We start from the raw sequence: 23,810 nt of genomic DNA, 5'->3' as shown, positions 1-23,810 counted from the left end.
TGATATTGGAACATTGTTAGAAGATGTTGTTTTCTCCCGAAGAGGCAGAATTAGTATTTGGAGAATTGATTTTTGCAGCTTTGCTTGGTTTGATAGTTTTTTTTTTAATTTTTATAAGAGACAATATTTTATTAATAATATGATGAGAACAAGTACATCAGTGAACTAGTGGTCCACTTTCAATAGGAATTACATAATTTCAATGTTGTATCAATTATACACATAAGCCCAATCTCGCAATATGTCTAAGATCGAGACGTTCTTAAAGTCATCATGAGTGCCGATCCATATAGCAACTTTGATCTTGATTTTTCCCCAGTACTGTTCTGTAGTGCCTTCCTTATCTTCAAAAATCTTTGATTTCTTTCGAGCAATACTGTCCAGCATATGCCCTGAACCACCACTTACCAAAAAATCCTTCCCTCATACCAGTTAGCTGTCCTAGATCCATAGCGAATAAATCCCTTGTTGACTTAGGCATCACCCAAACCAGTCCCAGCTCTTGCAAAGCTCTAGCCCACAATCCGGTCGTGAATGGACAATGTATGAGCATATGATCCCGAGTTTCCGTTTCATTTCTACACAACACACACCAATTTGGGCACATAGCAATTGAGGGCCACTTTTTTTGCAACATCTCCGAGGTCGGTAGCTTACCCTGAGTGGCTGTCCACGAGAATACCTGAATCTTTTTTGGAACCTTCCAAATAACATGGAAAAGAGGAAATACGGGAAAGCGACTAATCGACTATGTATGCGGGCATGCTTGTTATTATTTTTATTTTACGTACACATGCTTTCCATGTTATTTACGTGATAGTGTTCATATGATGCGATATGACATATATCCTTGGGCTGGGTGGTGAGTTTATTTAAATAGCTCTTGAAACATTTTCAAATTTTTTGCATACCTTGGAAACAAACCAAATTATCATAATGGGAGCAATTGTTCGCTCAGTAATTGCATCTGTAAATTCTTTAAACAAAGACGAAAAATTTAATTGATGGAATACACCTTGCAAGTTGCACCCAAGTTAGCAAGTACAAGAAATGCTCCACATACTCGTTTTAAACTTTTACTATTTGCCACGTGCAAAGAATGTAACTAAAAAAAAATAAATATTAAGATTTATAGGTGTTCGAAGGTAGAATAATCTTTTCATCTTCTTTTTTACGATGAAGGGGGGAATTTACTAGTGTTAGTTATCTCATAGACCACCTCACACAGATTGTATGCTTAATTTTTACGATTATAAGTTGGAATGACTAAGAATGCTGTGGTGCTGTTATGTTGAAATTGCTGCCTGTTGGCTGTTGCCACTCTCTCAATTATGTTGGCTATAAAAAAAACAAAGCATGCCGAGTAGGTTCAACATCGCTTGTATATTTGAAGTTCTTCCTAATAAATAAAACTTGAAAACGTGCAGAAACTAAGAAGTACAGACTCTCTCATTTTTTTTTCTTTTTGTAGTGGCAATTTCATGAATAAATGAGCATCTTATTTGACATTTTATCTCTAAAGTTTGTTTAATTTGCTTGAATATCGATGTTTGAAGGTGTTTGTCAAATCTCTACACAGAAAAGATAAATACTTCTGACACACAATTCTCCAGATTCTTTGCAGATGTCTATCGAAATCGTGTCCCTATTGGTTGATTTGCTTTTTCAAACATTATCAATATATGATGACCATGGATCAAGAAAAGCCGTGGATGAAGTTATTATCAAAGCTTTACGCGAGGATCTATTTATGAAAAGTTTTGCTACAACCCTTGTACAGGCTATGGAAAAGCAATCAAAGATCAAATCAATCACAGGAAGCTACAGGCTTCTAAAGTGGTCTTGTCTCCTCTTAACTTATAGTCAGTTTGCTACTTTATCAAACACTTTGTGCAGAGTGGCCCAAGCTCAGGCATCGGTGCTTAACATCGTCTTGCAAGGATCATTTCGTGTGAGAAGGGCAAGCAAGAAAACCCTTTTTCATTTGTTCTCTAAGGTCTCATTCCTTCTTTAGCCATGAATAGCTTTTCACCATTTATCTTGGGGGTGATTTTTTTGTTACCCAGGATAATTGTACCATATATATTTACTTGGCTGTACTGTTCAGTCACCAGACATATATAAAGCATACATGGAGGGATTCAGAGATTCAAGGATATCACACAAAGACAGTGCAGAGTTAATATACTTGATGCTTGACTTTTTAAATTCAAATCCTATTTCATTTGATGAACGAAAGGTGAAGTTTACATTTTTCATTTATAATATCCACATTAGTGAAAACAATATGTAGATTCCCTAGATAGTGGGGTTTCATCTGTGTTTATTGTTTTGGTTTTTCAGGAAATATTTCTTGATATCTTTGTCAAAGCAGTTCTAAATGCAAGGGAAAAGCCGGCCATAGGCCTCAGTAAAGCATTTCTGCCATTATTTTCTCGTTTATCACATGAGGATTTTAAGAACACGATACTTCCATCATCTGTCAAGATGTTGAAACGGAATCCGGAGCTTGTCATAGAATCAATTGGAGTTCTTTTGAAATCTACGAACCTTGACCTAAGTAAATATGCTGTGGAAATTCTCTCAGTAGTATTGACCCAGGCAAGGCATGGAGATGAAGGAAGAAGATTTGATGCTTTAGCCATAGTTAGGAGCTTGAGCCAAAAATCAAGCAGTCCTGATTCTGTAGAAGCACTGTTTAATGCTGTCAAATTGGTTATGGGAGGTTAGTTTATTCGTATTACCTTTTCCATATTCAGTTAATAGCAAGGCATTTGGTAAGGACTCCTTCAGTTTGCAGCTAACTAGTTGCTTTATGTCTGGTTGTCATATTCTCACTGCTTTAGTGCATAAACAGGTTCTGAAGGCAGGCTTACATTTCCATACCAGAGAGTTGGAATGATTAACGCGCTTCAAGAAATTTCTCATGCTCCTGAAGGAAAATATCTCAATAGCTTGGCACCAACTGTATGCGGATTTCTGTTGTCTTGTTACAAGGATGAGGGTAGGTGGTCTACTTCATCTCTCTGTATGTACATATTACACAGATGCATGGTAATATTGCTCGCATACATCCTCTGATCTTTTTAACTATTGTTTTCCTTTTTGCTTTTAATATATCTAAATGTGCACGTATCCAAAAAATGTATGTCTAGACATAGGTCGGTTATGTACATTCTATTTATTTCCATTATGCTCTCAGCTTTTTGATGTAATATTGATGTTTATTAATCTTATTAGTTAAATGTAATTCCAGGAAATGAAGAGGTGAAACTGTCAAGTTTGAGTTGTTTAGCAGCTTGGACTGTAAAATCTGTAGATGCCATTTCCCAAGATCTAGTTACCTTCTTTGTTCATGGGCTGAAAGAGAAGGAAGCTCTGAGAAAGGGTCACCTTCGTTGTCTGCGATTAATTTGCAAAAAAACTGATTCAGTTATGCAGGTGAGATTATTCATGATTTATAATTTGTATTGTTGACCATGCTGCCCTAAATGTTTGTTATACGAACATCAAAGTTTTATGATGCATGCTCCAGATGACAGAGTTATTGCAGCCTCTTCTCCAACTTGTTAAAACTGGTTTTAGCAAAGCTGTACAGAGATTGGAGGGTATTTATGCATTGTTCTGTGTGGCAAAAATTGCTGTCGTTGATGTGAAAGCAGGTTTTATTACTTGCTGATTTCACTTTTTTGCCTCAACTAACCATCTCTGTTTTAAGTTGCTTTATGATTTACGTACTTCCACTATGAGGGGCCCTAAATTGTTTCCATTATTTTTCATTTCTCATTCCTACCATTTTCCTAGAGGAAACTGTATCGAAGGAGAAGATTTGGCAGTTGATATTACAGAATGAACCTTCAGTCATTCCAATTTCCTTGGTAAATAAATTAACTTCTTTACTCTTTCTAAGTCAACTTACAACCACAAATAGTAATTTAAATCTCTCCCTTGTGATTTTTGAAAGTAATCAGCTTGTGGTGATATGAACGAATTTCATTATATGAGGAGTTCATAACTGCGTTTTAAAATATTTTGGTTGGAAATTGGGCTTACGACATTCAATACACTCAAATAATGAGAGTTTAAATCCTGATATCCATTGACGGTAACAGATAAAAAATGATTATATGATAAAAGTGCTTTCATATGTTCATGTTCCTTTCTGCCTTTTTCTGGAACCTTCGAGCTTATCCTCATGTGACTTGACAGGCTTCAAAATTTCCAGCTGATGATTTGTTGGCATGCATTGACCTTATGGAGGTTCTCATTGTTGATTATCCTCAAAGGTGTGCTCTGAACAATCTTTGATCATATTGATCTCTTATGTGCTAAAGAAGAAATAGTTGTCCTCCGTTGGATTGGAACCGTTTGCAGTTCTTATTTTATTTTAGATTGAATCTATTACTTATGGTTTACCAAAAGAAGCAATGGTTGTACCGATGCTTGAAGAAATATCATTCTCAATCTAGGCAGCAAGGGCCAAAATTAGATGGACTTTTCATACTCTTTTTGAGAAACCTAGATCCTTTCTCATCTTGGAGGTATTTATATATTTTTCTACCAGGGTTTTTAGCATCCTCAATCTGGCTAAAAGCCCAAAAAACATACAAAGCCGCATGTTGTGGGAGGCTTCTAGGAAGAAATTCCAAGCCTAGTCCAAGTCTTTTGATGGGCTGAGCTGTAGTCTCCTCAATTTCTTCAAAATCAATTGAAGACAGTAGGGCCCACTTATTAAGATGGACTGAATCATTTCTTTCAAACAGATTAACATTCAAATTATATCTTCAGCACCAAACCCAAATAAGCGTGATGTTGTGGGTCCTTCTTTGGAAAGAGTTAGTGCCACAAGCAGTAATAATTCAAAGAAGAATAGGAGCAGCCAGTCTAAACCTGTGAAACTTGGATATGCTAGTTTTGGCCACAGGAGCCCGTGCATTATTCTTGGGGAAATCTAGTAAGGAAACTCAATCTTGTAAAAACCTCTACCGTCTCAAATACACTTAGTGTCCGGTCGACTGCATCATCTCATAAATAACCTAATGTATTAGCTCGTCAATGAAAAATTCAGCTGGAAGTTCACGAAAACTTTTTAAACTAGAAAGGAGGAAGAAGTCTTGGGTCGAGGAAATTCAAGAGTGCAAAGTAGATTGCGAGATCAACGACTCTTTTGACGTGGATTTCGACCAGATGCTCTATCATTCCTTGGAATAGTCTGATGAGGAGATGGAAGAATTAAAATGTTTGATAGCATCTCTTGAATTGGCTAGGAGTGGGTTGATGAATTTTATCCGGAAATACAAAGGGGGCTCCAATAATAACTGGAGTATTACTAAAAGCATTTGTAAGAAGTGTGGGGGTTCCCTGTCTAAATTTTAGATTTCGTTTAGTTTTATTGTATTTTTCTCGAACGGTGATTTGTTGTTCCCACTTCCTAGTAGTCCCCCTTCCTGGTACATGTTTTTGACATTCTCAATAATTGCAAACCAGCATGCCTGTTTAAAAAAAATAGTTTTTTGTTCCACCAGAAATGTCCTTGATACTTGTGGTTCTTTCACTATGAAGCAAAATTGTATGCTCACACTCCATGGTCTAATATTTTACCCTTGAAATGTTAAAAGATGCTGTAGAAATGAGAGGTGGAAATTTTGTTGATAGCATGCAATAATCCGACAAAATTTTAATATCTGATGGTTCATTACTTGTATTTGTTGTGCTGCAGACTGTTGGAGATTTTTCCGAAAAAAGCATTCCTTCAGGTGATTAATACGACCTTTTTCATTTTATGTTTGAAACATGTGGTTATTAACTGATAATCATTATGCTTCAGTTCATGTTGTTTTTGCTATGCCATCCTAATTGGATTATAAGGAAAGCAGCCCATGATACTATGAAAAAGATTCTTGCCGTTTCTCCTTCGCTGTGTGATGCTATTGTGGTCGAGTTCTCGAGTTATCTCTCTGCTGTGGAAGAAAAAGCTACTTTTCTAAGGATGAGGTGGAGTTCAACTGTCTTTCACTCTCCTTTCCCCCCCCTTTGACTATTTGTGCCTTGTTTCATGTTCATCAGGATAGATGGCTTGATATTTCTGAGCGCTGAAAGATATAATGTTTATACTGTTAAATAATGAAAACCCACCTTTAATGCTGTATACTTTTGGTTCTGATGAAAGCTGGACTTTTATTATCTTTGTTATTTGTTATTTTTTATAACAATGGTTTTAGATTGTCGATGCTCATATCTGCACCAAAATGTTCAATATCAAATCCAAGTAGAACTGGCGGTTGCTATTTTCCCATTTTCCGGGAAATCCTCTGCCTTCGTTTTCAATTAGTCGCACCGAGTTTCCGTATTCAGAATTAGTGAGGATGGTTTGTTTTCTTCATGTATCGAAATTGATAGGGTAATCTTGTTTTATTTTCTTGAAAATTTTAAAAATGACTAGAATACTAAGTTTTGTTATCTTGTTCTTTAGTTTGTTTCCTATCAAAGCACAACATATGTCCAATAACTGAGAAGAAATCTTCAATTAGATTTAATAGCATTACAATGATGGTTTCATGAATCTTCTCAATCACATGAATCATGATTACCGTCGACATATTTAACTTGCATGGCTGCAGAGAATGCACATGATCATGCACGTATGGCAAGAACGTCAAACTTAATGGGATTAGATGATGAGTCTAGGACGTGTTTGAAAAAAAAAGATGCTAAAATATTTTAAGTTTCAATGACAAGTTTGGGTTGAGTATTATGTCAGTCAAAATGTAAGCTTCTAGCAGCAAAACATCATGGCTATGTTTGTTTCGCTTTCTCATTTTAAGATTTTCTCTCAAAATTTGAAAGTTAACGCATTTCCAAGTTCCCACTAACATTTATTTTACCTATTTTTAAAATTTTCATCTGCCTGTCCACTTTTTGTGATTAATAGCTTTAGTTAATATAATATCATTTTTTATATAAAAAAAATGTTCATCAACCTCATTTTGATAACTTAGGTTTTCATGTTTTCCAGTCCACATATCAAATCATTTTTCAAAATCCATTGTACTTTTACCAATTTCCCACTCAATATTATTTCATTACTAGTCAAACAACCTTTTAAAACATACCATCCAAGCACTATCTCTAATTTTCGATACATATCAGTCTCAAATATGCGTAGTTATTCTAGTCTCTTTCATTTTTACTGAGGCCATCTATGATTCACAAGTGTTTGAATCTTTCTTTTTATTGGAAACAAATTTTTGTTAAATAAGAAAACAAAGTACAAGTAGGTGGATGAGAAATCCGCAAAAGCCATAAGGAAAGAAAACTACTACATTTTCGTCAATAACATAGAAATTTCCAATCCCTCACTACATCTGAGATAAGTAGATGTTTAAACTCTGCAAACTTTGTCGTCCAACTAGCGACCCTGAATTTGATCTTCTTTCAAACCTCATCTATAAAATCTGCTATGTCAGTAAAATTCTTTTGTTTTGCTTCGACCAAATTGACCAAAATAAGCAATAAACTGCCACATACCAAAAACACCTACTTTTCCTCCCGATAGGATTATCCTGGCTCTAAAAGAAACATATCATGCACCGTTCTTGGAAAGATCCACTTCAAACCCAATTCCTACAATACTTTGTTCCAAATTCCGCTCGTGAACAAACAATGCAAAAGTAAATGATCTCGATCCTCCTCTTTGTTCTGGCATAGGCTACACCAGTTCGGACATAAAGCACAATTAGGCCATCTCTTTTGTAAAGAATCACAAGCCAGCAGTTTTCTCAAAGCCACATTCCACGAGAAAACTTGAACCTTATATGGGATACGGGAAATAAGGGAAGTTGCTGATCGGAAAAAAAAGACTCATAAAAAGAACTAACAGAAAAAGACCCTGAAGAGTCCCTCAACCAAACCCTAAAGTCCTCCCTACCCACCTCCAAAGGAACGTTATCTAAGACCCCTAGTAGAGTATCGAACTCAGCAATTTCGACCTCATTTAAAGCCCTTCTAAAACACACATCTCAGGAAAAGTTGGAATTAACCATAGTCCACGACACTGATGAAATTGCTGATAGGTTTGTTAAGAACCAAGGAGATCTGAAACAGAGATGGAAAACGCTTTTTGATAGACGAGACACCCCCACCATTTCCCTAGAAGTGCCTTTTTCCTCAAACAAATATTCCCCGAACCCAATTCCCCCTATCTTGTGGTTTACAAGCTTGATCCTAAGCAACCACATGACAATGCACCTCCCCATCGGCTCCGTCCTACAAAAAATCCCTCATAATTTTTTGATGCTTTTTGAAGTGGCATTTTAAAGAGAGACATGAAGTACGTTGGCATCGCACTAAAGACTGACGCTATCAATGTTTGATGACCCCCTTTGATTGAAACGTTTTTTACCAGCTTGCTAGTTTTTTAGACATCTTGGAAAGCACGGGTTCCCAAAAGTCAAAGTTCCTGGGATTGCCTCCCATGGTACCTTGAGATATTTAATTGGTCACTCCTCTTTTGTTTTCTATGAGTGTTTCTTTTTGGTGCCCTTTTAATTGATGAATGTTTGATACCTTTGGTTATTTCAATAGTTGTTCGTTGAAAGACTAATTCATTCTTACCTTTGTCTCATCGAGTTGCTTCTTTCTTGGTGTATCTTTCTTTATTTTCTACCCTGTTTTATTTGTTATATTCTGATGGCACTGATCCTTGTAAAATTATCTGGTATCCAGTGAAGCAGAAATTCCGGTGGATTCACAAGTTCCATTCCTTCCATCAGTTGAAGTTTTGGTGAAGGTTTTAGTTGCAATTGCGCCTGCAGTATTTGCTGCTTCCCCAGATGCTTGCCTGCAGCTCCTGTTTTGCTCACATCATCCATACCTCGTAGGGACAGGAAAAAAGGATGTGGTTTGGAGGGTATATTCTCTATTTCTTAATTTTGTTGAGCTTCACAACTTTTTTATATTAACCAACAAGCAATCAACTGTGTGCCAGTCAAAATGTAAAAAAAATTCTATCCTTCTGATTTTTTTTGAGGTTGGGGGCATTGGCAGGGGGATTGAGGTGGATGGGTGGTGGAAGTTAAATATGAATTAAAACAGATTTCCTTATGTTTCACAGGATATGCCAATTTTGGATCTATATATTCTATAACTGCCATGATTAATTTTTTTTGGCATGAAACAGTTGTAAATATCATATTTAACCATGTTGCTGAAATTATTTTATTTTTCAGAGGGTGCAAAAGTGTTTGCAGAAGTTTGGTTTTGATGTGATTGGTCGTGTTACAACTAGTGTGGCTGACTTGTGTAAGGTGAATGTTCCTTACTTCTTGCTAACACTGCTTACTGTCCAGATTGTCCAATACTCTTTTAGTCCTTGTTTGCTTTGGTTTCCGAAACCATTTCCATCTGACAAAATAAACACTAATGATTATTTTTATTTCTTTTATTTTCTTAAAAATATGTTTCTTCCTTTTCACATCTTCGGACATAACAATCACTTTTAATCAAAAATTTCAAACAATTTCCAAAATAGTCTATTATTATTTATGTTTTAACCAAAAAATGTTTTTTAAACAAGTTTAAATTATTTTATCAGATAATCTTCAGGCACGATCCCACATTTATATTAACAATTCTATTTTTCTTAAAAGAAAAAAATAACCATCCTGTTGCTCTTTATCACTCTCCGTTGCTCTGTACTATAATGAATAACTATCGTTTGGAACTATTCTCAAAAGTTGGTCTAAGTGGCTAAATGTGCTTAACGAGGACCCAACTGTTTGTCTTTTCAGTTGAAACTATCACCTTCCACTTTGTTTTTTTTATTGCTGTTTACTTTTTGAAATTTGTTTCTGTTGACTTATTTTTTATGTACTTATATTGCTGCTATGTTTATTTACTCATTCTATGGAAGTTAATGTTCATGTTATCAATGATGAACAAATCATCACGTATCAAATGATTTTAGATGCCTTGTCATAATGTAAAACTTATCACGAACCTTTTCTTTTTGATCAAGGAAGACACGTACTGGGAATATTTTACGTATCGTTACCGACTTTTTTTATTCATAGTAACTTTGTTTCAATATCGTTTGGGTTTGGAAGGGCTTATTAGGTTCAAAGGGATTGATGAGCCCAAATTATCTCGATCAAGAAGGGGCTATAAATTCATTGTCAACGTTGATGTCCATTATACCGGGAGATACCTATGCACAGTTTGAAAAGGTTACCTTAATTTTTTTTTAATTCTCCTATAATCTTTCATGAACGTCCCCGTTTTACGATCTTTTTATGCGTTACTGTGTCCCCCATTTGGCAGCACTTTATCAATCTCCCAGATCTGCGTACGCACGACGCTCTCTCAGAAATTGATATTCAGGTCATTTTCTTAACATAATTTCTCTCTTTGTTGCTATCATCTAAAAAAGTTCCTATGCTACTGGTATGTAACAGGTTCTTGAAATTTGTTTCTTCTTTATTGAACATTATATTTATGATCATGGTTGTTTGACTGCTGATATCCATATAGTTGCACTCAGAATTTCTATGCTATGGATTCGTTCATCTTGCATTCTGAGTTTTTGCTTTTGCTCATGAAAGGGTTATGTTTTTCTATGAGAAGTGGCTAATAAATTTGGCATGTTTTCCCTGAATTAATAGTTGTATTACCCGAATCCTGATATTTTTTTGTTCTTCATGAATGGCCATTTTCATGGGCACAATTAATAGTCTTGACTTGTAAATATGATCCTGAGATGGACCTTTTCAACTTTATGCGAAATTTTTTCAGGCATTCGATTTCTAGAATACCGTGCTATCTTCGTGTCACATCCATTTTTATGACTCGGTCATTTTTGTGGGGTTATCTAATATTAGAAAACTATTAGTCTTTAATCAAAATAGTCTTTAATCAAAAAAAAAAATAAAATTAGAAAACACCACTAGAACGTATTTGGTGTCTAACGTGTATCTTCTGTTGATGATCACACAAGAATCACCTTGATATCTCTCATGAAAAAAATCTGAAGTTGGCCAAATCTTTAAAAATTTAAGTGCCATGGTCCAAACACAATACAAAACAAAGATCCCAGATTTCAAAACAGATAATGCAAAATAATGTTTCAAATTTATTTTGGGTGATTAGGTAGTTGTAAAAGGCAAGCACCTGGCTGGGCCTAGACGCTACCCATGACGAAGGTGCAGCCCTTGCATAAGGCGTGCACTTTTTGACTCATTTGCAGAACTCATGAGCTCTTCATGAAACAGACCAATTGCTTTTTAAAATTTTATTTTTGAAACCTAATTGTAAGACCAATAAGCCGGACATTCTTGCATCCGTGTTTTGTTTTTACTTTTCAGTTTTCACAAATAACGTTCAGGGTCAGGGTTGCAGCAGCCCTTAATTTTCCTTTTCGTTTTCCTTTTCCCTCTACTGTTCCAGCAGGCTGTGTACGTCTTCTCATTCTTTCTACTGTTCCAGCCGGTTGTCTCTAATTTCAGTGACAGAGTCTCTCTTTTTGTTTAATAGTTTGCGAAATATATTTTTGTTGCTGTTAAATCAACTTTGTATATATCTATGCTTAGTGCGTTTTGGGCATCTCGCCTTGTTCTTTGCGCCTAAGGCTCCATGACACCTCCGTGCCTTAGTGACCTGCACACTTTAAATAACTATGGGTAATTAATAATTGTTATCTCAACATTTAGGAATAATTTATCGAAGTTCTTTTGTTGACATCCCTGAATACAATGGGATTGCTAAGAGAAAAACAGGCGGCCCTGGAGGTTGCTATGTCCCTGATGTTCACTTCCCCTTCTTGTACTGTAAAACTCTAAAATTAATAATATATTTATGTTTCTTATAAAAAAAAACAATAAAATTCCATCACGTGTTCTGAATTTCCATACTCCTAATCACGACCTTTAAATTTATTGAGAAAGTCACGTGATTTCCACCATTCATCTTAAATTGTTTATATGCTTAGCCTTTGTCCACATTGAATAGTTAGCAAACTCCATGGATGTCACCTTTTTTAGCAACAATCGTACTACTCCAAGTCCCAAGACTATCACGAAGGGGGAGAGTACATTAAAGAACTTCAGTTTGGGATGTCATTCAAACTCAGACTACTCATGACTCTTATATACCTACAATCACCAATATCAACGGTGGTTATCTTGATTCTTACATGGGGGGAAATTTTATACGTTTTTGGGAGGATGAGTGGGGGGGGGGGAGATGGTCGGTCTTTCAAAGTTCGTTTTCCTTCTTTGTTCAGACTCTGCACTCAGTCAAATAAACCTATCCAATGCTTTTTAGAGATGGTCAATGTAGAAGGTAGACAATCCTTTAGATGGGATGTGTGTTTTAGGAGAGATCTCAACGACTTAGAGATGGGTAGAGTTCGTTATTCTTTTAGGTGTGTTAGATTCGGTCAGGGTTCAGTTAGGTATTGAGGACTACAGGGTCTGGTTGGGGGATTCATCGGGTCTGTTCTCGGTGAAGTCTTTATACGACTCTTTCTTTCCTACCCGACAATTTCCTTTCTTCCCTTATTATGCTCATATATGGAAAGTTCCTGTCCCACAAAAGGTTCAATTTTTTTTCGTGGACGGTTGCACTGTGTAAAATTCCTACAACAGACTCGGTGCAAAGAAGATGGCCAAATTGCGCAATAAGCCCTCAATGGTGCACATTATGCAAGAAAGACGAAGAGACTCAGGACCATTTGTTAATGCATTGTTCTTACTCACGATGTTTATGGAGTTTGGTTATGCAAGAGTTCAGATGTCAATGGGTTTTCCCACAGAGGGCAAGAGACATGTTCATTATCGAACCGGGTTTCTATTCGAGGAGCAGATTCAGCACTTTATGGTACATCATAGTTCAGTTCACTTTTTGGACAATCTGGTTAGAGAGGAATGACAGAATTTTCAAAGATAAAAGCGCCGGTGTATGCCAATTATGAAAGATCATTAAGTTCAGAGTTGCGACTACAACTACAAGAATCAAAGGGCTAGATCATCTACCAATATCAGATGTTGTTAGGGATTTGAAGTTTTTAATGGTTTGACGAAAATGTTTTGATATTAGAACTCGCGGATCACTCATCCGCTATTATTGTACTAAAATATCCATTATATAAAATATTATGTTTCCTATAAAAAAAAAAGTGTGATGGGAGTGTGTGAGGTTCAAAGCATGATTGGTTCCAAACACTATCCTATGATACTGAATACTAGGAGACTGTTCTCTAAGGCAGTGAAGAGCTTTTTAGGAACATATAGTATATAAAGTATCAGGCAGATTATACCTCTTCATCAAGCGTTCAATACGAGGAGAATGATTTGTCCTTATTATCTATGTCAAAGACATTGTTCTTATAGGGGACATAGAAGAAATGGACAGGCTTAAGAACCGTCGTGGAAAAATTCGAGAACAAAGATCTTGGAACACTTGAGTTCTTCGTGGGAATGGAAGTGATTTGAACAAAAGATGTCATATCAGTCTCTCAACAATAATATGTCCTTGATTTTCTAAGAGAAACAGGAATGCTCGATGCAAGTCTGTGGACACGCCATGGATCCAAACATCAAACTAGGATATGGGAAAAATAACATGCCAGTTGACAAAGGTTGATATTAGAGGCTCGTGGGAAACTCATGATCTCTCAGACATCATACATGACAATTTGTTTTTTAACAAGTGTATCAAACCCCATTTCAAGGAGCTGTGGTCAAGCAAAATTCAGAGCTACGACTCATCAAATTTTCGAGGGAATGTGTCTTTAGAGACTCTTGGAACTAAGAACTCAAGACGAAGAGTCTTCACTCATGTATTGTGACAATCAAGCTAAGCACTGTCAAAAATCTAGTTCATCACGACACAACAAACGCATGGATCTGGTTGCTAAGTTATCAGAGAGAAAATAAAAGACTTGGTAATTTGGTTAGCAACTATAAAATAGGATAAAATTCATTTAAATGTAGATTAGCATATAGTAGGTGATGGAGAGGAAGATCCTCAGAGCCTCCCCCACTTAGTGGGAGAAAGGCTTGTTGGTACCAAGAAAGGCTTGTTGGTACCAACTCTTCTGTCAACATTTTGCAAAATGTGTTTTCTTGTTGATGATGTTTGGTGAACAAACTTCTGTTTGCTAATGTTCTCATACCATATCAGATCTTTTGTACACCTGAGGGAATGCTTTCAAGTGAACGAGGTGTTTATGTTGCGGAGTCTGTTGTCTCCAAGAATGTGAGACAGGCAAAAGGTCGTTTCCGAATATATGATAATGATGACAGCATGGTAATAGCTTGTGAAGTTGCAAATTAAAATATTCTTGATGTTTACACTTGAGGTTCTAACAATTAGGTGATTAATTTCAGGACCAAACAAACACTAATCAAATTGGTGTCAGCTCAAATCATTCTACAAGACGGGGCACCCAGAATAAAGAGGTTTCTGGTGCTGGGAAAAAGGATTTGGCAAAATCGATCAGGAAACCTGGCAAGTCCTTTCTTCGCTTTCGCTTATTGTGCCAATTTAGTCACATTTTCTCTTGAAGTATATCTTTTTCTCGTCTTTTAATTTGTCCAGAGAAGAATAAAACTGCAAAAGAAGAAGCTCGTGAAGTGCAGCTTAGGGAAGAGGGACAAATCCGTGAAAAGGTCGTTGCTGTGCAGCAGCATATTTCTTTGATGCTGAAAGCTTTGGAAGAAATGGCCCTAGCTAATCCCATTTTTATGCACAGTCAACTTCCTTGTGCGGTTAGTTTCCTTTGATGATTCAAGTTGTCTGCTAGATCCTCATACTTGTGCTAGAATTAACTTAACAGACAGCTTGTTCCAAGATATGCTGTTCAGTAAAATATCTGTTTGTGATTTAATTTAGCAGTGTTCGAGATTATAGTAAGGATTTTTGAAGAAGTGAGATTGTTGGATGCTAGGGCATATATTTTGGTCGAAAAATCATTTGTGCTTATTATAATAATGCATTCCCCAAGTCTTGCAGCTCATGAGAATGGGTTGCTATTACATAATGAGGTTGTACCAATTTAAATTTCATAAATTTTCAGGTTAAGTTTGTCAATCCTTTGCTGCGTTCACCAATTGTTGGTGGAGCTGCCTTTGAGTCCTTGATGAAACTTTCAAAATGCACTGTTGATCCTCTTTGCAATTGGGCTCTAGAGATTGCAACTGCATTACGACTAATTGCCATAGAAGAAATTAACATCTTGTGGGAGTTACTTCCACCTGTTGGCGAAGGAGGGGAGAATGGAGCACCGTATTTAAGTCTTTTTGATCGCCTAGTCAATGGTTTATCCATTTCTTGCAAATCTGGACCCCTTCCTGTGGACTCATTTGCATTTATTTTTCCGGTACTTGTCTATTACTTCTTTATTATCTTTTGTTATATCACACAATTAATCACTAATCAATTTTTTCAGGTAATTGAAAGGATACTCTTCTGTCCCAAGAAGACAGGTCTTCACGATGATGTCCTCAAGATACTTTTCTTGCACATGGATCCAATTTTACCTCTACCAAGGATTCGAATGCTTTCAGTTGGGACCACTTTTATCTAAGCACGCTGCATTTTGGCAAGTGAATTTCTAGTTATTTATGTTCTTATGCTGTATTCTTCAGGTGTTGTACCATGTTCTAGGTGTTGCCCCTGCTTACCAAACATCCATTGGGCCAGCGTTGAATGAATTGTGTCTTGGTTTGCAACCAGATGAAGTGGCACCAGTATGACCTTATTTTTTGTACACTTCGAAAGACCGTCACTTTTGCCTCCATGCTAATTCTATTTTTGCATATTTTTTGACAGGCTCTATACGGTATTTATGCTAAAGATATTCATGTAAAAATGGCTTGCTTAAATGCCGTCAGGTGCATTCCTTCTGTTTCCAATTGTTCAATACCTCAGAATGTGGAGATTGCAACAAGCATTTGGCTTGCTTTGCATGATCCAGAAAAGGTATGATATTTACTGGATTTTCTCTTTCCCATTGTACAACGTGCCATTTTTTCTTCGTTTTATATTATCACAAGCTTTGAGCTCGACTTATGCTCGAACTAGCTTCAAGATTGAGTTCCGCTCATTACACTCAAACCCGAATTCCAATATTTTGAACTATGTCAACGGCAGTTTGAATCATTACTTTTGAGTTTTTAACGGTAGAAATTTTTACTTTCGATTATAATTTCAGTACGGAAATAATAGAAATATGAAATGTAGTTGAACAAATTGAAAACAAGAGCTGTAATTTATGATGTACAGATTTTAGACGTACCGAAACTATCCTCTTTAGGTATGCTGCCCAGCCTATCATCTTTGGGTATATTGCCTAGCCCCAAATTACAAAATGGAGAAGATAATCACTGAAGAAGCAAGAATATTGAATTCTCTCTTGTGCGACAAGCATACACAAAAAAATTTGGCACAACGATAACATGAAGTAAAAAAAATCTCGTGCCAGATATGCAACAAAAAATTCGTACAAAATATGTGAATATGTTAAAGACGAGGATGGGTTTTGGGGAAGAAACACATCCAATATTTGAAAGATGTAGATTAGATTTAGAGTGGAAAAAGGAGTTGAGATTCAAAAGGGTGAAGACGGAGGTCGTAAGTGATAAAAGATGAGGAAAATAGAGCATACATGCACGAAAACCTGATGCTATATTTTCCTCATATATATATATTATACTTTAAGATATTAAAATATATTGAAACAAATGATTGGGTTTCATATTCGGTTCACGGTCAGCTTGAAGTTCATAAGTTTGAGTTTTGAATCAAGATTTGCATTCTCAATCAAGACATACTTGAGGACTAATATTACCGATTTTTTGTGTTCATTTACTTTTTATTATAATTGTATTTTGGTATGGTTCTGTTGAATCTTTTGGAATGTTGGTTATGTTTGTAGTGTTTTTTAGTAGTTCGGGAAAATGGTTTTGGAGAATTTGTTTTTGGAGACTGGTGGAAAATGTGATTTATATTTGATTTTTTTTTATCAAAATAGCCAGCAGATATATTGTGAAAGAACTTGGTGAGTGATGTTACATGATATTTATATTTATTAGATTAGATATTTGAATGATATATAATGTATTTTAATATTTAAAGAATTATTTATATTGATTGAATTAGAATATAATTAATAACTTAATAATTTTGGGAATTGATGGGATGTTCAATGAAAAGTAATGATTATGTTGAAAGATATATAAATAAGATAATATTTTTGGTAATTGTATTGAAGAGTGTATTGTAATGTTGCCAAACATTGCCATTAATTTTTGAGTTAATTGTTTAGAGTTGTTTTTTTAATGAAATTACTTCCATTAAATAAGGTAAAAAGATAGTGTGTGTAAAACTACACTGAGCATCCCCAGGAGAAAAGTTACCATGTGTTCGAAACCCTGCCTACGCTACTTCAAATCATCAATAACTGAAATCGCAGTGGGAATACAACAAAAACATAAAATTTTAATATTCTTAACTATGGCTTCAACATCCGGCTTCTCACTCTCGAACACAACACGATCCCTTGCATTCCAAACAGTGTAAACTGTAACTGCAAGAGCAACACTCCTCAAGCTGTGCGTTATGTCCGCAATGGCGCACTTTATGCCAAAACCAGGGGGAAGACCAGGATCACTTACTAGTACATTGTTCCTTTGCGCGAGGAATATGGATAAAGATGATGAAAGAGTTGAGTTTTTAGTGGATCTTTCCGAGAAGAGCACGAAACATGTTCATTATTGAGCTTGAATTTCCAGCAGCGGTAAAAGACAACAGATTCTGGCTTTTGATCATTCATTGCACTTTTTGGTCTATATGTCTCGAGAGAAATAACAGAATTTTTAAAGACAAGATTGCGTCCACGGAAGAAGTTTAGGAGTTGATCAAATTCAGGGTTGCGACTTGGACAATAAAGCTAAAGGAGTTTAATCACTTCTCCATTTCAGATATTGTTAGGGACTGGAAGTTTATACTGTCTTGAAGATTGTTTTTAGTTTAAATTAATGATGCGGATTACTCATCCGCACTTCTGTAAAACTTTTAGTTCCATGGATATTTTATAATATAAGTATGGTTTCCTATAAAAAAAAAAACACTCATCATCTTATTAAGGACTGAATTGCCTCGGTAGACTCCTCTAAAAGCTTTAAGCACAGCTGTTGAAGATCTCATGGACTTCCTCATCCCAAGCCACTTCCGAATTCCATCCCAGATACATGTCGAGACACTGCACCAGAAGAATAGATGATCAAAAGATACAGCATTCACAGTACAAAGTGCACAAGATGTATCAGTGATATGTCCAAGTCGATGCAGAGTAAGGAACTTGTTATGAGCAAATAACCAAAGGGCAACTCGATGTTTTGGGAGGATGAAAGATTTCGCCAAGAGAGGCTTCCAAGGCCATCTTCCCACTGAATTAGCAAAGAACTGATATGCATGACGAAGCCCTGTTCTACCATTAAACCAACCATCTAAGCACGTGGCTGCTGCATGCACTAACCCCAAAGCACACACCAACCTGTCCCTTATACACGAAATCAGCTTAACCAACGGTGAGTCTTCCCCTCTCCATGTCCACTGCCAAACGTTATCAAAACTGCTGTACGTATGATTCACCAATCTAATCCACATGCTGTCTTTCTTCATATGAATTTTCCATAACGTTTTGCAGATCAAAGTTGTGTCCAAGCAATTGGAGGATGCTTGCTTGGCCACACAAACTTCTTGCACATAGCATGAATAACATGTAAGATGTTAGTCGGGATAGGTAGAATAGATAGCCAAAAACATTCCACTCCCTGAATCACTGATCGAATGAGTTCAAGTTTCCCTGCATACGACAAAGAATGACGTGGCCATGTCTTTATCTTGTTCCCCACAACATCTACAAGTAGGCTATAATCCGATGACCGCAGCTTCCTCGAAGCTAATGGTGTCCCAAGATAACGAAAAGGGAGCTCACCCTGGCAGAATCGAGTTATTTGCAAAATACTCTGTTGGACATATGGTTCAATGCTGGCCATGTAAATGTTCGATTTCAGTAGGTTAATTAGCAACCCTGCCATATCCCCAAACTCATTCAAGCAGTTCATAACCATGGAAACACTTTGTATATCACCTCGAGAAAGCAAGAGTAAATCATCTGCATATGCAAATTGTGTTACATGAAAGTTCTTACATTTCGGATGGAAACCAAGCGAGCTTGCTCTTGATATGCGGTTGAGTGACCTAGAAAGTACCTCCACACAGAGTAAATAAGAAGGAAGAAATGGGGTCACCTTGTCGTAGTCCTTTTTTACCATCAAAGTGCCCATGGAATTGGCCATTCAGCATAATGGAGTATGACACTGTAGAGACACATTCTAAAATCCAATAAACAAATTTTTTAAGAAAGTTAAGGCAAGTGAGTACCTCATGTAAGAAGTTCCAATCCACCGTATCATATGCTTTTCGAATGTCAACCTTCAACATGCACCCAGGGGAGCCTCGCTTACGAGAGTATTTCCTCAATTGTTCTTGAGCAAGGTGAATATTATCAACAATGGATCGATCTTCTATAAAAGCTGACTGCGCCTCATCAACTATACCAGCAACGACCTTCCTCAACCTCTCACTAGGGCTTTGGAAATGATTTTGTAGAACATTGTACAACAAGAAATCGGTCGATAGTCATGGACAAAAGAAGCATCCACCGAGGCAAGCGAGAGATCTCTTCTACTCGGACTCTGTGTGCCACATACACAAAAATTCGGCAATTTCTAGGTACTTGATAACTCATTACGTATTTTGGTCCCTCTGGTTGGAGAGGAACAAAAGAATATTTAAAGATGTGGAGGACTCCGTCGATCATGTATGGGAGAAAATGAAATTCAGAATTGCATCCTGGACAACAAATTTGAAAGGCTACAGTCATTTGGGAATTTCGGATTTGATAAGAGACTGTAATTTTGTTTGCTTGTGATAATTGTAATATGATGTCATAGAGTCTGTGATTATTGAGTATTAAGTACGGATGTCAGAGGGTTTGTGGTGACTTACCCTTCTTGTAATGTTGTTGCGGATTACTTATCCGCACACCCTATGTAACATCAAATTTTAATAATAATCTAGTTTTCTATCAAAAAAAAGAATGAAGCATCCACCGATTTCGGGACCATCGCTTTAATGGAATGGTTCCACTGTCTCAAAAGTCTGTCACCGACAAAAAACTCTTTTACCGTTTCAAAAACATCTCTAGCAATTGTATTCCAAGCCCTCTTGAAAAACAACGAGCCATAACCATCCAAGCCAGGAGCTTTGTCATTATCAGTGTCAAACAATGCACGTCTGACTTCATCCATGGTGACTGGAGCAGTGAGTCGCGGCCAATGAATATGCTGTACACACGGCCCTTGTTCTATGGTGTCCCGGTGCACACTTGTTCTTTCCACCTTAGTACCCAGTAAACTTTTGTAGAAGTTAAGAAATTGTTCAGCAACTTCAGCTATACTTGTAGTGGTAGTACCATCCTGCTTTCGTATTGCCATTACTGATCGTTTCTTGTTGTTTCTCTTGATAAGATCGTGAAAGCATGATTCTGTAATCAAGTTCTCAGGATTACTCTCCTTTGTAATCCGACCTAATATTTTAATAAATTTTAGTTTCGTATAAAAAAAAAGATAAGATCGTGAAAGAATTTGGTGCATCTGTCCCCTTGTTTGATATAATCATATTTTGTCTTTTGAGCAATGAACGATCTTTCCGCTTCCATTAACATTTTGGTGTCCCTTCTAATCTCTTTGTACTCATCAGCCATAACACCATTCGCAAGCATCGAGACCTGTAATCTTTCAAGTCTCTCTTTTGCTGCCCTAGCACCTGCTGAGATGTTGCTGAATCTCATCGAGTTCAGGGCCAGCAGTGGGCGTTTCAACCTTTTAAATAATTGTTTTAGTCTGTATTGCCAAGTACCATGGTTCCACAGTATCCCCAGAACCAGCACTGAGCGTCCACATGTTGAAGAATTTGAATGGCTTCCTAGTTATACTACGCTGATCCAGAAGTGCTATCACTGTCAAGGTGTGATTCGAGACACATCCTGGTGCCAAGAAGTTTGATATGCCATCAAGATTGGACTGCATGCAAACAGAGTTAACCAGTACCCTATCCAATTTCTGCTCACAGTAGGACTGAACCACGTGTAAAAGCAACCTAAGAACCAGTCTTGCAAGGCAAGTGAGTTAACACAGTCCACAAAATCATTAATCTCATAATTCTTTACCGGTAAGCCCCTTTTTTTCTCATTAGGAGTCAATAAACTGTTAAAATCTCCAAGCAACATCCACAGAGCTTGGCAGTTATCCCCAAAGTATTTGTTATCCCAAAGTATTTCAAAATATTCCCAAAGGGCACGACGTTTCACTATTGTGTTGAAACCATAAACGAAAGATATAAAGAACAATTGTTTGCTCTTAACACAAGTCACCTGAAGATGGATAACCTGCGCATACTAATATCGACAGTGTCTGGATTCCACAAGACAACGATCTTACCTCTATTAGAAAGCAAGAAATTATTACATGCTTGCATACCTGGGGGATGGATACACATCATGCTTTGCAAAGATTTCTCATCCAACTTAGACTCCAAAATACCAAAAACATAGTGTTCATCTTGCCACGAACACGCCTTTGTTTTAGGGGCTTGTGGAGTCCCCTATATATTCCAACAAGCAATCTTCATCTACAACCAGAGGCAATTGTGGGTTGCTCCCCCGTCTATTCATTTACAAAGTATCTCTATTCCAAGTCTCGATTCCCCGGTACCCAGTATTCTATATCACAAGAGTTTGTATCATCAAAATCCTCTTGGAATTTGGACAAATTTTTGTCCTTCTGCCCTTGCAACCCACCGTTCTTCTTCTTCTTACTCTTATTTTTCTTCTCACTCTTTTTCTTCTTATTACTTTTCTTGCTTGTTTATCTCTATAAATGCCTTATCTTCCTCATAAGGATGTGCGGGCGTATCCCCTAACATCGGGAATTCACTTTCAACAACTTGTTTTCCCTTATCAATTAGCTTATGTAAGTCACTATCAATATTTGTAGGCTGTACACATTCCACTACCCCGATTTCTGTAACTTTCTCAACCTCACCCGTGGGAAGTAGTTCAGATGGGCCTTGCAATTCTGCGCTGGGGTTATTCGGGTTATCCATTCTAGGCGGAGCATGTTTGTGTTTGCTAACCATCCTCGATTGGCCTCGTGATTTATCACGTCTCCAAGCCACACTTTTTGAGTGAAACCATGTAGAATTGGCTGGATTATGACTTGTGCCCGCTGCATGTTAACCACCAATCGAATTGGGGCAGTATGTGTTGTCATGTCCAGCTTTACGGCACTCACTACAGAATTTGATGTCTTGCTCAAACACGAACTTGACATTCCCAATGGGTAGCTCCACCTGTAATGGGTCAGTAGATCCATATGTATCGATGAGCCCAATTCAGAGTCTATATTACTGAGTATTAAGTGGTTCCAACAGTTCGGGGGTAAGCCATGGATTTGAACCCAAGCCGGCATAGCATTCAGATCTTCTTCCATGAATCGGAAGCATAGTGGCATCTCTTTGATAAATAAATGGTATCCATAAACCATATATGGTCCCTCACTGAGTGTCGAATCCCTTAGTTCCGCAGAAGGGAATGTAACGACAATCCATCCACTCTCATGAGTTTGGAAGCGAACATCTTTCCCCCATCTTTTTACCAAATCTAGTAAGGCAGTAGCTGGGGGTCTACCACTAATGACATAACTCAACAAGCAAAACCCGTATGTCTTTTCAACTGAGTCAATATCGTCGTATGTGAATTTCAGTCTGTTGGTTCCAGGAGCAATGAACTCAAGTTTCCTAGACTCATTCACCATTCGATTGTCTTTAAATATATTGACAAAGGGGACCCTTGGAACCCTCCGAGCATACTGAACATGAGGTGATTCCTTAGCATTAGCACCTGGTTTGTTACCACTAAACCACAGTAGTGCCAACAGGTTTAATACCAACCTCGGGCCCAGTTATATTACCCTCTATATATCCACTGCTCAATTCTGTGATGCCTACAGTAGGCATTTCAAGGTGAGCATTTCCTTGCCCTTGATACGGGAAAACATCAGTTGGTGCCACCGTGTTACTTTCAGTGGTCGCAGCTGGACGCGGAACGATAGCAGTAGTTTCCATAGAGGTCATAGTACATACACAAAGGCATATAATCGAATACCTACAGAACAGAAGCTGAATGTCGCAGCGAACAAGACTCAACGAGGCAAAAGCCCAGAATCTCAACCCCAAAACACCGACAACAGTAGCAAACGTGTCTCAACCAGTGCTGAATAATCAAACAGAAAGTGCAACCAAAACAGCGTTCGGAATTGAGCAAGAAGAGCGAGCCCAAGCTTGGGGAAGTCACACTCCTTTTCATCGGTCAGCTCATGCAAAAAAAGGGGAGGGGGGATGCTAGATGATTTAGTTTGGATGGTTGGGAGTGGTGGTTGGAGGTGTTCTTGATGAGATTCCTTAATTCTTGAAAATATGACACCTTTATTTTTGGAATCTTCATTTTGGAAGGGGCTACTCAAAGTGGAGATGGAAGTAGAGTTTCTATTATCCTGTGTAGAACCCCGTAAGTGTTCAGGAAATTAAGTACTAGCAGGATTACAAATGCAGGGCAGAGCCATATGCAGAACCGATCCTCATTTCCAGTTTATAGTTATTTACCTTATATTATATGATATCTGAATTCT

At 37.3% G+C, this 23,810-nt stretch overlaps 1 protein-coding gene across 1 annotated transcript in view; it reads left to right on the top strand.

Annotated features, from left to right (window-relative positions):
• The window catches only part of LOC140823572 (protein ILITYHIA), a 55,785-nt gene that overhangs the window by 1,246 nt on the left and 30,729 nt on the right, over nucleotides 1-23,810 (top strand). Inside the window, exons 2-22 of the mRNA XM_073184987.1 lie at nucleotides 1,614-1,996; nucleotides 2,108-2,239; nucleotides 2,344-2,725; nucleotides 2,858-3,004; nucleotides 3,257-3,441; nucleotides 3,536-3,662; nucleotides 3,805-3,878; nucleotides 4,210-4,286; nucleotides 5,720-5,756; nucleotides 5,828-5,994; nucleotides 8,725-8,908; nucleotides 9,228-9,305; nucleotides 10,104-10,223; nucleotides 10,318-10,377; nucleotides 14,176-14,301; nucleotides 14,382-14,502; nucleotides 14,593-14,762; nucleotides 15,071-15,373; nucleotides 15,443-15,559; nucleotides 15,642-15,743; nucleotides 15,826-15,975. Of these exons, the coding sequence (XP_073041088.1) occupies nucleotides 1,614-1,996; nucleotides 2,108-2,239; nucleotides 2,344-2,725; nucleotides 2,858-3,004; nucleotides 3,257-3,441; nucleotides 3,536-3,662; nucleotides 3,805-3,878; nucleotides 4,210-4,286; nucleotides 5,720-5,756; nucleotides 5,828-5,994; nucleotides 8,725-8,908; nucleotides 9,228-9,305; nucleotides 10,104-10,223; nucleotides 10,318-10,377; nucleotides 14,176-14,301; nucleotides 14,382-14,502; nucleotides 14,593-14,762; nucleotides 15,071-15,373; nucleotides 15,443-15,559; nucleotides 15,642-15,743; nucleotides 15,826-15,975 (3,242 nt within the window). The remainder of the gene's footprint in view (nucleotides 1-1,613; nucleotides 1,997-2,107; nucleotides 2,240-2,343; nucleotides 2,726-2,857; nucleotides 3,005-3,256; nucleotides 3,442-3,535; nucleotides 3,663-3,804; nucleotides 3,879-4,209; nucleotides 4,287-5,719; nucleotides 5,757-5,827; nucleotides 5,995-8,724; nucleotides 8,909-9,227; nucleotides 9,306-10,103; nucleotides 10,224-10,317; nucleotides 10,378-14,175; nucleotides 14,302-14,381; nucleotides 14,503-14,592; nucleotides 14,763-15,070; nucleotides 15,374-15,442; nucleotides 15,560-15,641; nucleotides 15,744-15,825; nucleotides 15,976-23,810) is intronic.

Source organism: Primulina eburnea, chromosome 1 (assembly GCF_022965805.1).
Source record: "Primulina eburnea isolate SZY01 chromosome 1, ASM2296580v1, whole genome shotgun sequence".
NCBI classification, from domain to species: Eukaryota; Viridiplantae; Streptophyta; class Magnoliopsida; order Lamiales; family Gesneriaceae; genus Primulina; species Primulina eburnea.
The sequence above is the reverse complement of the archived record's forward strand: the minus strand, read 5'-3'. Positions and strand labels throughout refer to the sequence as shown.